The 15,021-nt window shown below is 43.9% G+C and overlaps 1 protein-coding gene across 5 annotated transcripts in view; it reads left to right on the forward strand.

The window, feature by feature from the left end:
- The window catches only part of RanBP3 (ran-binding protein 3), a 189,250-nt gene that overhangs the window by 156,536 nt on the left and 17,693 nt on the right, over positions 1 to 15,021 (forward strand). For 4 of the 5 annotated variants that reach the window (XM_067087361.1, XM_067087365.1, XM_067087363.1 and 1 more), the window contains exon 3: positions 7,848 to 7,974. In XM_067087361.1, the coding sequence (XP_066943462.1) occupies positions 7,848 to 7,974 (127 nt within the window). Of the gene's footprint in view, positions 1 to 4,880; positions 7,975 to 15,021 lie in introns of those variants that run through there. The other variant, XM_067087362.1, reaches the window with a different exon arrangement.

The following is a 15,021-nucleotide window of genomic DNA, read 5'->3' on the forward strand; positions in this document are numbered from 1 at the left end:
ATTCCAGGTGTTAGCATGCATACTGAACGAACCTTCGATTGATGTCGGAGCGTCAGCTTTTAAAGCCCCTAAGGGTGCCATGAACACTGTAAGTCTTCCAAGGCCGTCGACGGGAAAGGTGAAACCCTGTTATTCGTTGCTCCAAACCTTCTGGTTTACGCTATAGGACGCCGTGGAATGTTGATGGTAGAATCTCTAAATATGAATCATTATCATTTTTCTCAAGATCAGAGTGAACTGTACAGTAGGTATAGGCGCTATTTTGTATTATAAAAACAACATTATCTCTATATACAGTATTACATATCATCTCAATAGATGTATCAAGTAAAACGTACGCAATTGGAAATAGTTTTTATGTAAAATGAAGCTTTAGTAAAGGAAGATATGTAATGGCAATGCGCTATTAAAAATGCAAGACACTCGCCCTCGTTTTCGAACGACAAGTACGTAGGAAGGTTCCACGGTTTTTTTTTTTTTTTGTTCTATTGACATGGTCAGTATCGGAGGCCGAATGAGAATATGTTTGGCCTCCTCTTATCGTTGATTTTCTTTTTCTGCTGGTCGTCCTCAAAATGGCCCTACCTTCTTCATTCAGACAACCCAAAATAAATAAACAACCTGAATGGGAGTGAATGGGGTGCGATAAAAAAAAACAACTGAATGTTGCATATGAATTCGTCGAGACTGTCGTAGCGTGGTTACTTTCGTATACAAAGCGAGAATTGTGCTGGTCATGCCACTCTCACAAATGCGCACACGCGCGCGCAGAGAGGGAGAATGATAGCTACAGACCGTCGCAAAATGTTAAGGTATAAAAAAGAGAAAGTGTAAATAAGGGGGAATTCCTGGTGCATAGCAAAAATATGTCTTCCGTCATCAGTTGCCTGTGGGTTATGTAAACAAACTCACACCCCCAGAAATGCACCCCCAGAAATTAGGTGCGGTCTGTCCATGCCGAACGGAACCTTGCACTTCGAACCATAAGGTCTACGAGACGAGTGCAGCCTCATTATTGTAGTCAAGGTCCTTTAAATGTGGTCAGAGTACATTTGAAGGACCTTGATTGCAGTGTTGCAGTTCTGTTTCGCCTGACCTGCAAAGACGGTGCAAAACAAAGCAGAAACCACTGTGTCATCCTGACGTGTTGTGGTACTGGATGCTAGTCAAATAAGCAATTGTGTAACAGTGAAAAATAGGGTTATCAGGTGGTGTAACCCAAACATTAGGAAGCGTAACACTAAAGAAAAGCTATAAATAGAGGGTGAGCTTCTGCAACTTTGGTGTCGAGCGCCTGGCGTTTATTTTGTTCTGAAGAGAGAGTCATTGTTGAGCTTGGTGACTGGCGTCTTCCCTTCATTCGCCGATACTAGGGATTACGTTGCTACTCTCGCTTCTCCCTGTTCACGTAACGTATCCTCGTTTTATCCGTGCCCCCCACCCCCTCCGCCCCCTCCCCACCTCCCCAATCTACAGTTGAGGGAGTATGAAGCAAAGGCCTCCTCCTATTTGTCCTTGTATGAAGCGGCTTTATCACTCTCCACTCTTTTCCTTCCCACCTCTTTCTCAATATCTTTCGGCTTGGGCATGATAAGAGCGCCGGGTTGCCCCTGCCCGTTGGCCTTGTAGATAGAGAGGATTTTTGTCGCAAGAACGTCCGTTGGAGATGTTTGTTGTAACGGGATTCGGACAGACTTCCTAGATGATGGTTCAAGGTGACTGCCTCGTAGCCTCTTGCAGATAAGAGTATAGAGTTTCTCCGATTTTTTGTGATTGAAGTTCCTGCTTCATTTCATATCCAGGGGAGTTTCTTGTATACGTTTTCATTTTGAAGGTTTGTCTCTGTTTACAGATAATCTGTGAGTGTTTCGTATAGCATTACCTATCATTCTTGTTTTGGATGCACACATTTGTGTCTCCAGTCAGTGCACTTCTCGAGATCGTTCAAGTTTTTCGCTTTCGAACTTACGATCCACTCAGCTGAGACCACGTAAAAAAATGGCTGTGTAAATGTTAGTTGACCAAGTTATAATGCTGAGGTCTTTTCTCCAACGCTTTTTTTTACTCTGTGTTTGTGAGTGAAAAAAAAAGATTGGATATCTAGTTGATATCTAGTTTTAACGGCTTGCATTCATTCTGGCCAAACATCCTTGCTTTTTAGAAACTAAAGTTTAATTGTTCGTGGCACAAAGCTGAGGAACAGGTTTCGTGTAGATATGTTTCCATAGGATTCAGACAATGTGTCTGCAGTTCTACTTTTAGTGTTAGTGTATTATGGCACCTTTTGAAGCTCGGTAATTCCTTGATTTGTGGATAATACTTGGAAGTGGGTTGCAGTAAGTGGGGCGCGTGATGTAACAGATTATTTACAGATTCACAAGTTGAAGGGGATATGAACGAATTTGTCCCCATCGTGTTGACACACTTGCACACGGAGGAAACAAACGCATTGATGGATAAAATGACAATAAACCACCAGAATGGAAACGCTATGCCGTCTAGATTTGCAGGGAAGCGTCGTAAGTGTAAATTACCGTTACCTCTTGAAGGAAGAGAGAAAATTGTGTTGAGGAAGGTCATCAGCCCGGCGAGGGTAGGCCGTAGGGAAGGACCCAGCCACATAGGCAGGAGGCAGGCAGGGTCGCGTTTCGCAGCTCTCTCAGTGTCGAGGTATAGGGGATTGGAGCATCGTCTGGCCGAGTTGATTTTAGAAACCAGACGTAGGAAACCCAGATGGTTCAAGCAGGAGCCTTGATGCGCTTTCTGCTCTTAGTGCGGTCTCTTTGAAGGACTTCGCTCACTTCTCTCTTCCCTCCCTCGAACTGAACAACTGCCAGCACTTGAGAATAAAAAAAAAAAAAAAAAAACCATTTTAAGGTATCTGAGCAGCGGCCCTTTACTCGCGGGAAATGTATTTATGAATCAGAAGGCTTTGATACCTAAGTTTTGTAGGGTTCACAAAGAAGGAAAGAAGCGATTGCATTTGAGATTAACAAGCGACCGGAAAAGATGCGGGAACGGCAGACATGATCGGGAAAAATAGGAGAATCCCGGAGAGAGCGTAGGCTGCGTTTCTTGAAAAACAGACTCCAGTAACAATGGAGACAAAGGGAAACAGGAAGAGAAGTGGAGTTTACCATCCGTACCCTCGTATTATGTAGCAGATTCCATTCATTCATGTTACACTGTTCAACCATTCATGGTGTGCGTTCCATTCACTCGCATTGTAAAGTCATTTTGGTCGCGTTTCATTGTTTTTTTTGTGTGTGTGTGTGTGTGTCAGGATGGTTTCAGCATGATTCAGGCCTTCACGCAGTTAATATCCGGTAGGAAGGTTAGAGTTTGGATTTTTATTCGTTCGTAGCATGATGTGAGTAGAGTTCATGTTTTTAACCCTATGTGCATCCACTACAGTTGTCCTGCCGATAGTTACAGTACGTTATTAACAAAAGACTGCACATTCCCAATTTCTCAGTAGGTATTTGAAAAGCCTAGCCACAGGTCCTTTTTCCTGACCGCTACGGACGATGGTACACATTCACAGATGTCTGGGCTATAGGATGGGAGCGAACCAACGACCTACCAGACGTGAGCTGTGTTGACTTACAATTGAAAGACCGCTCTCATTAATAGGTCAAATATCTTTTTTTTTTTTTTTAACCTTGCTACTTCTGTGAAATTACCCGTGTACACATTCTCTGTAATCGCATTGGCAATATTTCCTACGCAACTTCCTGACGTTTGCATTTGCAATTGAACTGTTCTGCAAACAAAAGAAATAGACCTGCACTGGTTTTCAGTGCTTTAACCGCTTCCTGTAAAACTTTTCCTCCTAAGTTGCAGATAAAGGAATGAGGAGGCGTTGCACTTTCCTCCTGTCACCCTTTATTCTATCTTTTATTGTGCACAGGAATATGAATTTGCCACCTTTCATTGGCCTTCACGTAAAACATGACGCGAGAGATGAGTTACTAACACTTGAGATGTTCGCCTTTATGAAAAACATTGGTCCCATTGGTGCGAGTTGAGCCATGAATGTGCAGCTTTCAAGGTCAAAGGGCGCAGGAGACGCGATGGCTATGCTCGTTCTTTGCTTCCGTAATCTTTGGACGTCATTGTGGTGATAAGTTAGGATTCCGATTTGGATCATTTTTCTTCACTGAAGTCCAAATATATAATCCGATGAATTCTGACAGGCCTTCAGTTACTGTTTGTATGTTGATGTTCAGGTCAGGGAGAGAGGGAGAGAGAGGTCTAACAGTAACTACAGCTGTTGCCAAACGAGGGTGGGTAATGTAGTTTAAATGGATCGTATAAACGTCCTTCTTGACCCAAGTTCAGTCTTTTAGGAATTCTTGGAGAATGCGTGGGAGTCGGTGTATCTTTGGGTGGCGTGTCCTTCGGTGTTCTTGCTAATGTCGTCTAGACACAAAACGCCTCCTCTTCGTCTATGCTGTTAATCGCCCACGACTTTCCCCCTTTGCTGTAACTGCTTTCTCTCTCTCTCTCTCTCTCTCTCTCTCTCTCTCTCTCTCTCTCTCTCTCTCTCTCTCTCTCTCTCTCTCACACACACACAAAACATGACCATCATCATCAGTACAACAGTATATTTTCTTTCGTTTGTGTCATGACATATTGCAAACTAAATCAAATGTTTGTATAGTTTTAATCAAAAGATCTAGTTTCATCGACCCTTGACCTTTCTTGTATGTCTCTGCTTATGGTCGCTTTGCTAAACGGATGTTTGCTGGATAAGCTAATATCTGGCAGCCGTAGCCGTTTCCAATTGAATAGATTAATTCGCTGTAATGATATCTGCAATCCTCTGTTGTTTTTGAAGTGCCGGTAGAATTCATCAACACCTGCAATAAGAATACGTCAGTTTGAGGTAGATTCTCTAAAGGAATCTGTGGACAACAGCCTTGGACGCGCCTGCATTCCGCTCGTGCTTGACAACACTCTCTGGCTTATGTTTTGTGCAAGGTTTGCAAAAATGAAGTAAAATACGGTTCTTCTCTTGAACGGAAAGTGTAGAGAATGGAAGAGATTACATTCTCTTCTTGTCGATCAGCGGAGGACGCTGTATATTCGGAATACAGGGGAAAAGAAGGGATTCCAGAATGTGCCTTCAAAACGAAATACAAGAGAATAATGGAAAACCTAACAGCCGTTTGACTTGTAGTAAGGTGACCGATAAATCGATCGAATCGATGGAGGGAGTGGTTAGGGACAAGAGAGGGGAGGGAAGGAAAGGGAAGGGAGCGGAAATCGGAAGGGGAAGGGGAAAATCCACATCGAACCCGCTATCGATTGTGAGACTTCGGGGCCATTTTGTTTCGGGGTCTCTTACGTAACGCCTTAATCCTCTCGGACATGGTACAGGGCGCGATGGACCTCGTTTTCCTAAGTGAGACTTCATTCTTCCGAGTTTGACTTCGCCTGCTCCATGCAACTGCCAAAAGTCTTATCATAACTGGGAACTGTCATCAACTGTCTTTCTGTGAGGAGGCGGTCTCTCTCTCTCTCTCTCTCTCTCTCTCTCTCTCTCTCTCTCTCTCTCTCTCTCTCTCCCCTTTAAGGTTGCATGAGATGAGGAAAAATTGGTTTTTTTATCAACTTCCTCCCTATAACGGGAGATAGGCAGACATTCAGCAGTCGCTTCGATGAGTAGGCAGATAAAGGTCCTTCTTCTATCGATAACGCTATCTAGGGAATCTTTAAAGGGAAGGTTTTCGAGCCTGCAATGAAAGGAAAGTTTGGGGCCTTCGTACTGGAGGGAAGTAATGGGAGGCGGAGAGGTCCGTGGGAATAGCAATAGCGGGAGAGGGCGAAGGGTGTTGGAGAAAGGGAGGGAGGGAGGGAGGGAGGGGAGAGATCGGTTGGCTGAGTTGCGCAGATGGTTTGTGCGTGCGTCGGTGTGGTTTCTCAGCGAGATGTTCATGTGTCGGTGCTGGGGAATTGTAGTTGGCACGACAGTTACCGCCAGCGATTGAACCAAGGTGTACTTACTGTACCGCGCTACGAGCTTCAGCGGGAATTTTCCCCTTCGACGCCCCAGAAAGGCCAAGCTTGGACCAGCAAGTCCAGCTCAGGGCCCCTTGGTGTTTGTTTATGTTTTTGAAGAAGGAATAGCGGCAGTGCTAATCTCAAGTCGGTACACCAGTGCTGTTTCTCGCGTATCAAAATGCAAGGAAGAAGATTCTGATTCCGAAAGTCATATATATGTAGTATAGCGAATGCTCAGTGGATCTTTTTCTTGGTTGCTTGACTGAGTCCGTTAGTTGCTTAACCACTTGCAAACCAAAGCTTTTCTAGTTTCTCTGGGTGGGTCTCGCTAAGCAGAGATCGCCAGTGTAGTTCTCTTGGCAGGCAGTTCTAGTCGAAGTATTTCTGCGTTGCAGTTCGTGAACGCTCGCTCTGTGTTGTGATAGAAAAACAAAGTCAAAGGATTCCCAAAGGAAAGGGCTCCCTGAAAGGAGGGACCTCGTTCACATTTCTTGTGTGTATTGGTGATGGTCGTGGGATACGGTGTGATGCCACCGTCGCGCCTTTCGGCCGCGGATAATCATGTTGCAGCATCTCCTGAGGGAGGCGACGAAGATGGTGGCGGCGGCGGAGACCATCCTCCGCCCTTTCTGGATCTTCCCCGTCTTTTGGCCACCGCTAGACACGGCGATGTCTCCACATTGCCCCCAGACCAAAGACATTTATTGGCCCGGATGCTGTGGGCCGGGGGCGTTGTCCCCACATTGATTATGCAGGGGCAAGAAGTCCTGAGGCGGCGTCAGCGCCTCATCTTGCATCAGCGCCGCCTCCAGCAGCACCAGCAGAGACAGAAAATAGCCTCGTGTTCGAAGGGAAGTGGAGAGGAATTTAAGCACCCGCAGACGCTGTCCAGCTCCCCGAAAAGTCAGCAGCAGCGCCCTAGAAACAGAGATCCTTGTTCCGACGTTCTACTCAGGGATGGCACCGTACCGTCCTCTTTCGTGCGACGGCCTGCGCCCACCGTGCAACACCGTCAGACTGACGACAGTTCAAATAATAATGCCCTGCGTGACCACAAGCAGACGGAGAGGAACGAAAAGGAAGACATTAATTTCGGGAAAAGGGCGTCTTCCCCTTCGGAGCCTGCGCCAGAAAATTTGACTGCGCCCTCGCTGCAACCACTCCCACCACCTCCCCCTCCGCCCCTCGCGCGTCACGTAGGGAAGTGTATGCCTCCCTTGAAGCGTTTACGTGTCAGCTCTATCTCCAGCGATGACGGCCACTGGGTCCCCGTGACACCAAGGACCACGCACCCCAAAAGGTCGCAAGGGCCCTCGTTCTCATCTCTCTCTCCCTCAACTCTCTCCTCGTCCACCCCTCCTTCAGAGTCTCAGTGGAGACCTGTCAAAGTGGCCGATCTCAGTCCTTTCAAAAGCTCGTCCGAAGGCTTTCTCAAACAATCACCCACTTCGTTATCCACCCCTAATTGGCTTTCCTCTCGATCCCATTCACCCACTGATATTCCCAATGATGCGACAGACCCAAAAATCTTAGCGAGCAATGCCACAGACTGTAAAGTCTTTCCCAAAAAATCTGCAGTGTTGGTTGTGGCGCCCAATAATGTCCAAAACGGCAGGCGCAGAAGTTGTACTCCCCCCTTGAGTGTGACTGTCCACAGAAAAAAGCAAAGACTCTTGAATCGGAAAGACAAAGTTGATTATGAGGTTGACAACGGTAGTAATTACGTCACTCCCATTCGAGTGCCTGACGGAAGTTGTTTCGCACCAACCCCTTGTCCTCGGGGGGCGCCGCCCTCACTCAAGTATCACTGGATGAACCAGCTGACGAGAATTTTCTTACAGGAAGTTCCTGAAGATGCACAAGACAAAGAGGCGGAGACCGCCGAAGGGGGCTCTGCCGCCGCCCCTGGAGGTGCCACCACAACCACCACTTCCACATCGACGGCCTCCAGTTCTTCGCTTCCAAGTGGTGAGTAGGATTCTCTGTCTCTGTCTCAAAGCAGTCATGGTTTATTGGTTACCTGTTGCCTGTCTCAGAAATTTATGTCGGGGGGGGGGGGGTTGGATATTGTCGGCAATCCTTCTGGTCACTGTCCCATTTGATTATCATTGGTTGTCCTGCATGTTATTTGTCTTATTATTAAACCTTCCATGTTTCCAATATAATTTTATCTTTTTTTTTTTGTTATTCCATGTAGAGATTAGTAAAATATTAATTTTTTATCTTTTAAAGTTGCTCTTTTATCAAAAACTGTATATTGTGTTCCTTCTGTGATGTTCTTCCCGATAAGTAATATGTATACCATTGTTAATGACTGTTCTATATTCAAGTAAACTTTTAAAACTTACGATATTTACCCTGCAGAACATTTAGACTATTCTCTGATGGAAGGAGTATTGAAAAGCATTTATTTTGATTATATATGGAGTTTATCAATTTTAAAGGGTATGTTCGAGCATTGTAACGTATTTTATGTATATAAATTAATACATTTCAATTTCTATAAACTTGAATGTAAATTTATATTACACGATGTTGAAACTGTGTCGAGGTTTTCACGATAAACTCTACGGTAAAATAGCAGACATTTTCAACGCCACAAACATTCGTTGCTTAGTTTTTCAAATCGCTTTGCTATTGTGTAGGGAACACGTGTCTCCTTATACTGTACGTTATATTTTGACGTAAGATGGCGATATGAAGGAGTCGAATCATTTTCAGTGAACTAAAAGATAAACAGTTACATAACACGTCTTCCGCCCTCTTCGCTCCTCAAAGTATAGGTCACTGGAGCCAGATATAAAAGTCATTGTAGCTCTCTCTCTCTCTCTCTCTCTCTCTCTCTCTCTCTCTCTCTCTCTCTCTCTCTCTCTCTCTCTCTCTTGTTAGTAGTTTTGTAAGGATATTTGAGAAGCATTTAGTCAGGAATACCTAAAACCTCTTCAATTTCATCAGTTGCTGAACCAAATTGCAGCCAGCACGAATTAGAACGGAATTTGTAGTCATCTTGCATAATTGCCAGAGTTTCTCGTAGCTGATGGCATATTTAATCACTTTTCTGCCCCACCACACTCCGCCTCTTGATGCTTTTGCCTTGCGCTCCACTGCAAAGGGTGCGTGATTATGTAATTCATATGTATTGGGTATTCAGTATGTTTTGCTGTTACTGACTGTGCACGTTGAAAGTGATGTTTCGTCGGGAAATTGTCTGCACTGTTCTTTGGGGAATAGAGTAACCCCACTGTTGTTTAGAGAGCTTTAGCATTTCCCCCCCTCCCCCCCTTCATTCCTTCCTCTCTCCCTTCACCCCTCCCTCCCTCCCTAAGAGGGTTCCTAAATAGAAACATTTAAACGCCCATCGCAGAAGCTTATCTGAACCGTGAAGGTCATATACTTGTGCGTGCCTGCCCCCCCTCCCCAGCTCTCTCTCTCTCTCTCTCTCTCTCTCTCTCTCTCTCTCTCTCTCTCTCTCTGGCAGTTGATGACTATTTCGAGAGGAAGTATATAGCACCAGGTGACGTAATCTGGGCTCTTTTAGAAGGTCGTCGTTGTTTGTGCTGCTGCTGCGATAACCAAGGCTCCTGCTATTGGTTCCGTTACTTCTACTGCCGGTATAAGCACCTCCAGAATAAAGCTGAATGCCACTGTTATGGATGATGCCCTTGAATGATACAGCGATTCGTCCGTACTTGACGCGTATATAGTAGTGGATGCTCCTTTCAGTGCAATAGTTCTCCAATAGATAGGCAGTATTATTGTTGTACTTCAGGTATGTAGCTCGTTGCCATTGAAAAATTACATGACCTCTAAAAAATAGTAATTTGTTCTCACTGTCATGCCGAAATTGTGCCAGAAATAGAGTATGTCGGGGCCATGGATATTGCTGAAATCTGTGCTTGTATGCCCGTGATCAAGAGATTATGCTTAATATTGACTCACGATGACTTTGCAAAAGTATCTTTAAGCCTCCCTCAGTTTTTTTAGGAGAAAACTTTTTTCACGATGATAATATATGTTGTTATGAGATCTGTCTTTGACAGTAGATGTTAGTTCTGTCACGGTTGAAAGAATGAGCTCTTTTCTTTTTAAAGGTGGAATAGGATTGGTATCTTTTTCCAGGAAGGGTAAAGAGTATAATATATTCTTTTAGAATTTGGTTTGGGCAAAATTAAGGACTGACTTAGTCTTTCGCAAAAGAACGAAAGCGAACTTGATTTGTGTCCCCCTTTTCAAGTGGTTGCCCTAATTTTGAAATAGAGAAGTCGTCTTCAGTAAATGTTTTTGTTTCTGAGTGAAGAAAGGGTCCTTGAACAATTGGGGAGATTTTATTAATAAATACGGTGGCAGTTTCAACAGTTTTGCCTTCGCACTTAACTGGTTAAAGTCGAGTATGAGGCAAACAAATGTGGGTTAAACTTGTTCCCTGTTGCGAAGAGACTCCCAAAGATTGCAGAAAGTTGATTCATTGTATGATGAGTACTATTCTTAATTTTAGCTGTTGCTCCTACGATGCTTCCTTCTCCCTCCCAGGTGTTAGTCACACCCATCCTCCAGCTGCAACGGCTTGATATTCCTTTAGAGTAACAGACCCCTTTGTTGTTCAGTGGATGGCTGATATAGAATGGTTTTCACCACCAGATTTGCCGCTCTTGATCACAAGAGAGGTGATTATAAACTGAATTACACCTTCTTGTCTTAAGGTTTAGAATCACTGGGTGCTGTACTGGATCAAGTCAGTCTCTCTCTCTCTCTCTCTCTCTCTCTCTCTCTCTCTCTCTCTCTCTCTCTCTCTCTCTCTCTCTGAGAAAACATCTGACGGAAACTCAGCAAACGTGATGTCTCCGTTCCGTAAAACCCTCCGGTATCTCAACGCCTGATTTTGGGAATGTGGCCGTGAGTTAACCATGCAAGATGGAGCGGCGTTGAGGCTTGGCTGGCGGTGGTGTCACCCTTGCAACGGCACCTCTCTTGCCAAGTCCGAGATTGGTGGGGAGGACCTTGCGTCAAGGATGGAGGAAGGGCTAAATCCGCCAGTGCGCAGGCCTACATTCTGATGAAGAGGTGGCGGCCTTCCGAGGGAGGATTGAGAAAGGGTACCGTGCTTCTGCGCAAGTCTGCTCGCAGGTAAAAGAGAGGCGACTGCCTCCCGACCCAAGGATAAGTAATTGTCCCACCAGTTTTTTCTGGTGCAGATTGGTGTGCTGTATTTGAGGCGAACTCCCCTGGCAGTGCCAGCAGCGATGAGAATGAAGGAGGGAATATGCATTATTATGGCTTCGTTCTGTTTTTGGTTCTCGAATTAGGCCATCTTGAAGAAAGGAATTTGTCTTTGCCGGAACCGCGTCTCTTTGCATGTATGAAGGTTCATGAATAAAATAATTGGATGGTCTGTAATGATCAGTAAAGAAATGGGCACCACACTTTTTTTTTTTTTTATCAGAACGGGAGCAAAGCCCACTGCTTTCACAAAAAAAATTGAGGGCATTTTAACGACGTTGTCCGTGACTTGGGTATTTCCTCTTGAGAATTTCAAGGACCGACGGACTCTCCTCGTAGTGCCAACCAAATCCCCTTCCCCTTCTGAAGTGGAATGAAATGCAATGAGCTCGTTAATCCTTACAGCCTAGTCTGCCGTTTGGCAGATGGCGTCCGTTGTGTGTATATATACATACATATATATTGATTGAGAGGTCAGATCTTGCATCTGCAAGGTGAACGAAAATACGAGCTATCCTTAATGAGAATAAGCCGAATATATTTATGGAAGTCACTGACGCGCTGATTTACACCAGCAGAGTTTTTTTTTTGTGTATGAGCCACGTTGAGATTGCAACTTACTCCATTGTTTCAGCAGAGACCTAGAACTGAAAGTAACCGGAGTTGGGAGAGGAATTCGAAGTTCCGTGGTTGGGTGGCTATGATTCAGACTTCACGTTAATCAGTAATTCATGTAGATAAATGACTCAAAACCTCAGTACTGGAGAAGTCTGGTTTCCCTCTAGCAGATGTGCCCCATAAACGGGGTGTTTGAAGAATCTAGATATTACCGAACCATTAGCAGAATCAGACAGGTGTTGGTACATGCCGTATGCGCAGATGTATTCGATGTCTGTCTGTTGAAGTTTCACAGCTGTGAAGATCGGTAATTTCTCCTGCTTGTGAACTATTCCAGTGTGGTTAGAGGGATAGGGAACAAATCCCCTCTTATGAATCGCTGGTTAGAATGTAACTGAATGCGATCGTCATGTTTTTTGATAACAGAAAAAGAATTCAGACTTCGACGCAGGTTCCATTACAAGTAGGCCATATTGATAATAATGGTTTTCATATGCAAGTAAAAGATTCCGATAATAGATAATGGATTCTTTTAATAGAGAAACGAAGCAGTTAGAGGTATGAACTGTATAAAGTTTCTCTCTCTCTCTCTCTCTCTCTCTCTCTCTCTCTCTCTCTCTCTCTCTCTCTCTCTCTAAGTGCAGGTTACCTCTTTTAGACGCTGTGCGTGTATTATCACACCACCTTTAACAGGAAATGTCCAGTTCCTGTTGATGGAGGCGGCGTCGCCTCGCCAACCTGTAACTGAAGAGCCTGACTTGGCCTTCAAACCACGATCCGAGAATTATCACAGCTTTTTGTCATTTGAAAGTGGGCATGTATGGTCATAAACCATTGGAAAAAAAAATCTAACAGCACGTAATCCCTTAGAAAGATTCTCTCTCTCTCTCTCTCTCTCTCTCTCTCTCTCTCTCTCTCTCTCTCTCTCTCTCTCTCTCTCTCCTTTTCCTGGGAGAGAGAGAAATGTTTGGAATGCTTATCTTGTGTAACTCTTCAATTCTTGTCTTGTCAGCGCCATGTACTTTAATAATTGTGTTTTGATTGTGTTTTGACATTGTTTTTACTGGCATAACAGTACACAAGGCTCTCTCTCTCTCTCTCTCTCTCTCTCTCTCTCTCTCTCTCTCTCTCTCTCTCTCTCTCTCTCTCTCTCTCTCTCTCCTTTTCCTGGGAGAGAAATGTTTGGCATGCTTGTCTTGTGTAATTCTTCAATTCTTGTCTTGTCAGCGCCATGTACTGTAATAATTGTGATTTGACATTGTTTTTGCTGGCATAAGCGTACACACAGCCCTGTGTGTATGTACACTTTACAGATTATTTATTGTATTAGTTTGTAAGTTGGGTGTTGCAGGATATCCCGTATCATTCACACCGGATTTGTGCTCAGACACTTTGGTAAAGGTCAAAAGTTAGGTGGCGTTTCTCTTTTGTGATATTTCAACAGCGTTAGTGTTAGCTTCGTGTTCATTCATATATCTTGTGAATATTTCCACAAACAGTAGTTAGATGTATTTAAAGAGGATTAAATTGAAGTGACTGTTTTGTTTTTTGGAGGGGGGGGAGGTGGCGAGAGGTAATCCACTTCGTCTTCCCCGCCATTCTGTGCATACAGATGTCAGTCCGGCTTTAGCGATCGAATTTCTCTCTCTCTCTCTCTCTCTCTCTCTCTCTCTCTCTCTCTCTCTCTCTCTCTCTCTCTCTCTCTCTCTCTCGTTAAGGCCGACGATGATGAGTGGTAAACGATTCATGCTTTGCAATACATGTGACTACCATTAAGCGAGGAATGGGTGCAGTTGTAGCAGGTGTTAATAATTTTTCGCGTGTAAAATGGATGCAGGTGTTCTGGCAGTACGATTCTGAACAGATGCTTCTCCTTTGTTTGGGATGATGATATGAGAGACAATGTTTGTCCGACTAATGACCTCGGATGTCTAAAGGATTTGGCAGCCGATGAGTGGTCTCTAAAAACCGCGGCTCTTTGGAATTTATCTCTTTATCTGAAAGGTTTTGTTCTTCAATCTCGCTGCATTTCCTGTGCGTGGGTACTCCCCTTGGGCAGGTTTTGACTCGGAGTACTGCATTGCTTTTCCAGTCAGCAACAGATGAAATCAGCATTATTCCTTCTCTGTTTGAGAGAGAGAGAGAGAGGCGGGGGAGGAACTAGTGGCAATGCATATGTAGGTCAAGACTTAATAGCCACAGTTATTCTTGTATAGGCAAGGTTACCCCATAGCCAATGCAGGAGAGTGTTGAGTTATGGATCTGCCATGTCAAATTGCACATGCATAGGCTATGTATGATGAAAACATACCTAATATATGTCAAACCTATTTTGTTTTTTTATACGGTTGGCGTCAACGCTCTCCCGTGTGTGACTATTACTTGTTTGTGGCGATGATTCGATTTTAACTTCGTAGTCTTGTATGAATTGCATTTGTCTTTCGTTTATTATGTGTTGTTGTTTCGTCGTATGTATTTTAATTCTTCATTCTATTGTTGGTCTTTGGAGCTACTTAATGAGGAAAGTCAAATGAAAAATATTGTCCGTAGCTTAATTAAAATAGCAACACAAAACATGTTTAGAAAGCTGTTTTTTTCATGCAAATGTAAAGCCACAGAGTCTCTCTCTCTCTCTCTCTCTCTCCCTCTAACACACACGAGACATGCAAACGTCGTTAATAAATTCCAAACTTCACGAAGTTTGTCCCGAGTTACCCAGCACTGAAGAGAAGTTGGTGTGGATAGCAACATGAAAGCTTCCACGTCAAAACGACCGGTTACAAAATGCACAGACACTGCCTTTTTTGTCTTCTCAATCCTTCACTTTCTAGAGACACCGGACAAGACGTGGGTCTTTTTCTTGTTTGAAGACATTTTTTCTTTGCTTTTTGTTTACTTTTGGAGCAGAATGGTAAATACTGATGCTCAGACTTGGAGGCTCTGATCTGTTTGTCGTAACATTGTTTGTTACTTTAATTGATTCCATTATAATGTTGCATCTGAGACACAGACGTGTAAGACTGTGGTTTGCGTTTGTGTGTTTCCTTTGTACAGAAACAGGAAAATCGGTATTATATATTTTTTTCAAGTAAAATCATGTATGTATTTATAATTATATATATATATGTATGTATATATATATATATATGTGTATGTATGCATGTGTATGTAATTTTATTG

Source organism: Macrobrachium rosenbergii, chromosome 43, assembly GCF_040412425.1.
Source record: "Macrobrachium rosenbergii isolate ZJJX-2024 chromosome 43, ASM4041242v1, whole genome shotgun sequence".
Taxonomy (NCBI): Eukaryota; Metazoa; Arthropoda; class Malacostraca; order Decapoda; family Palaemonidae; genus Macrobrachium; species Macrobrachium rosenbergii.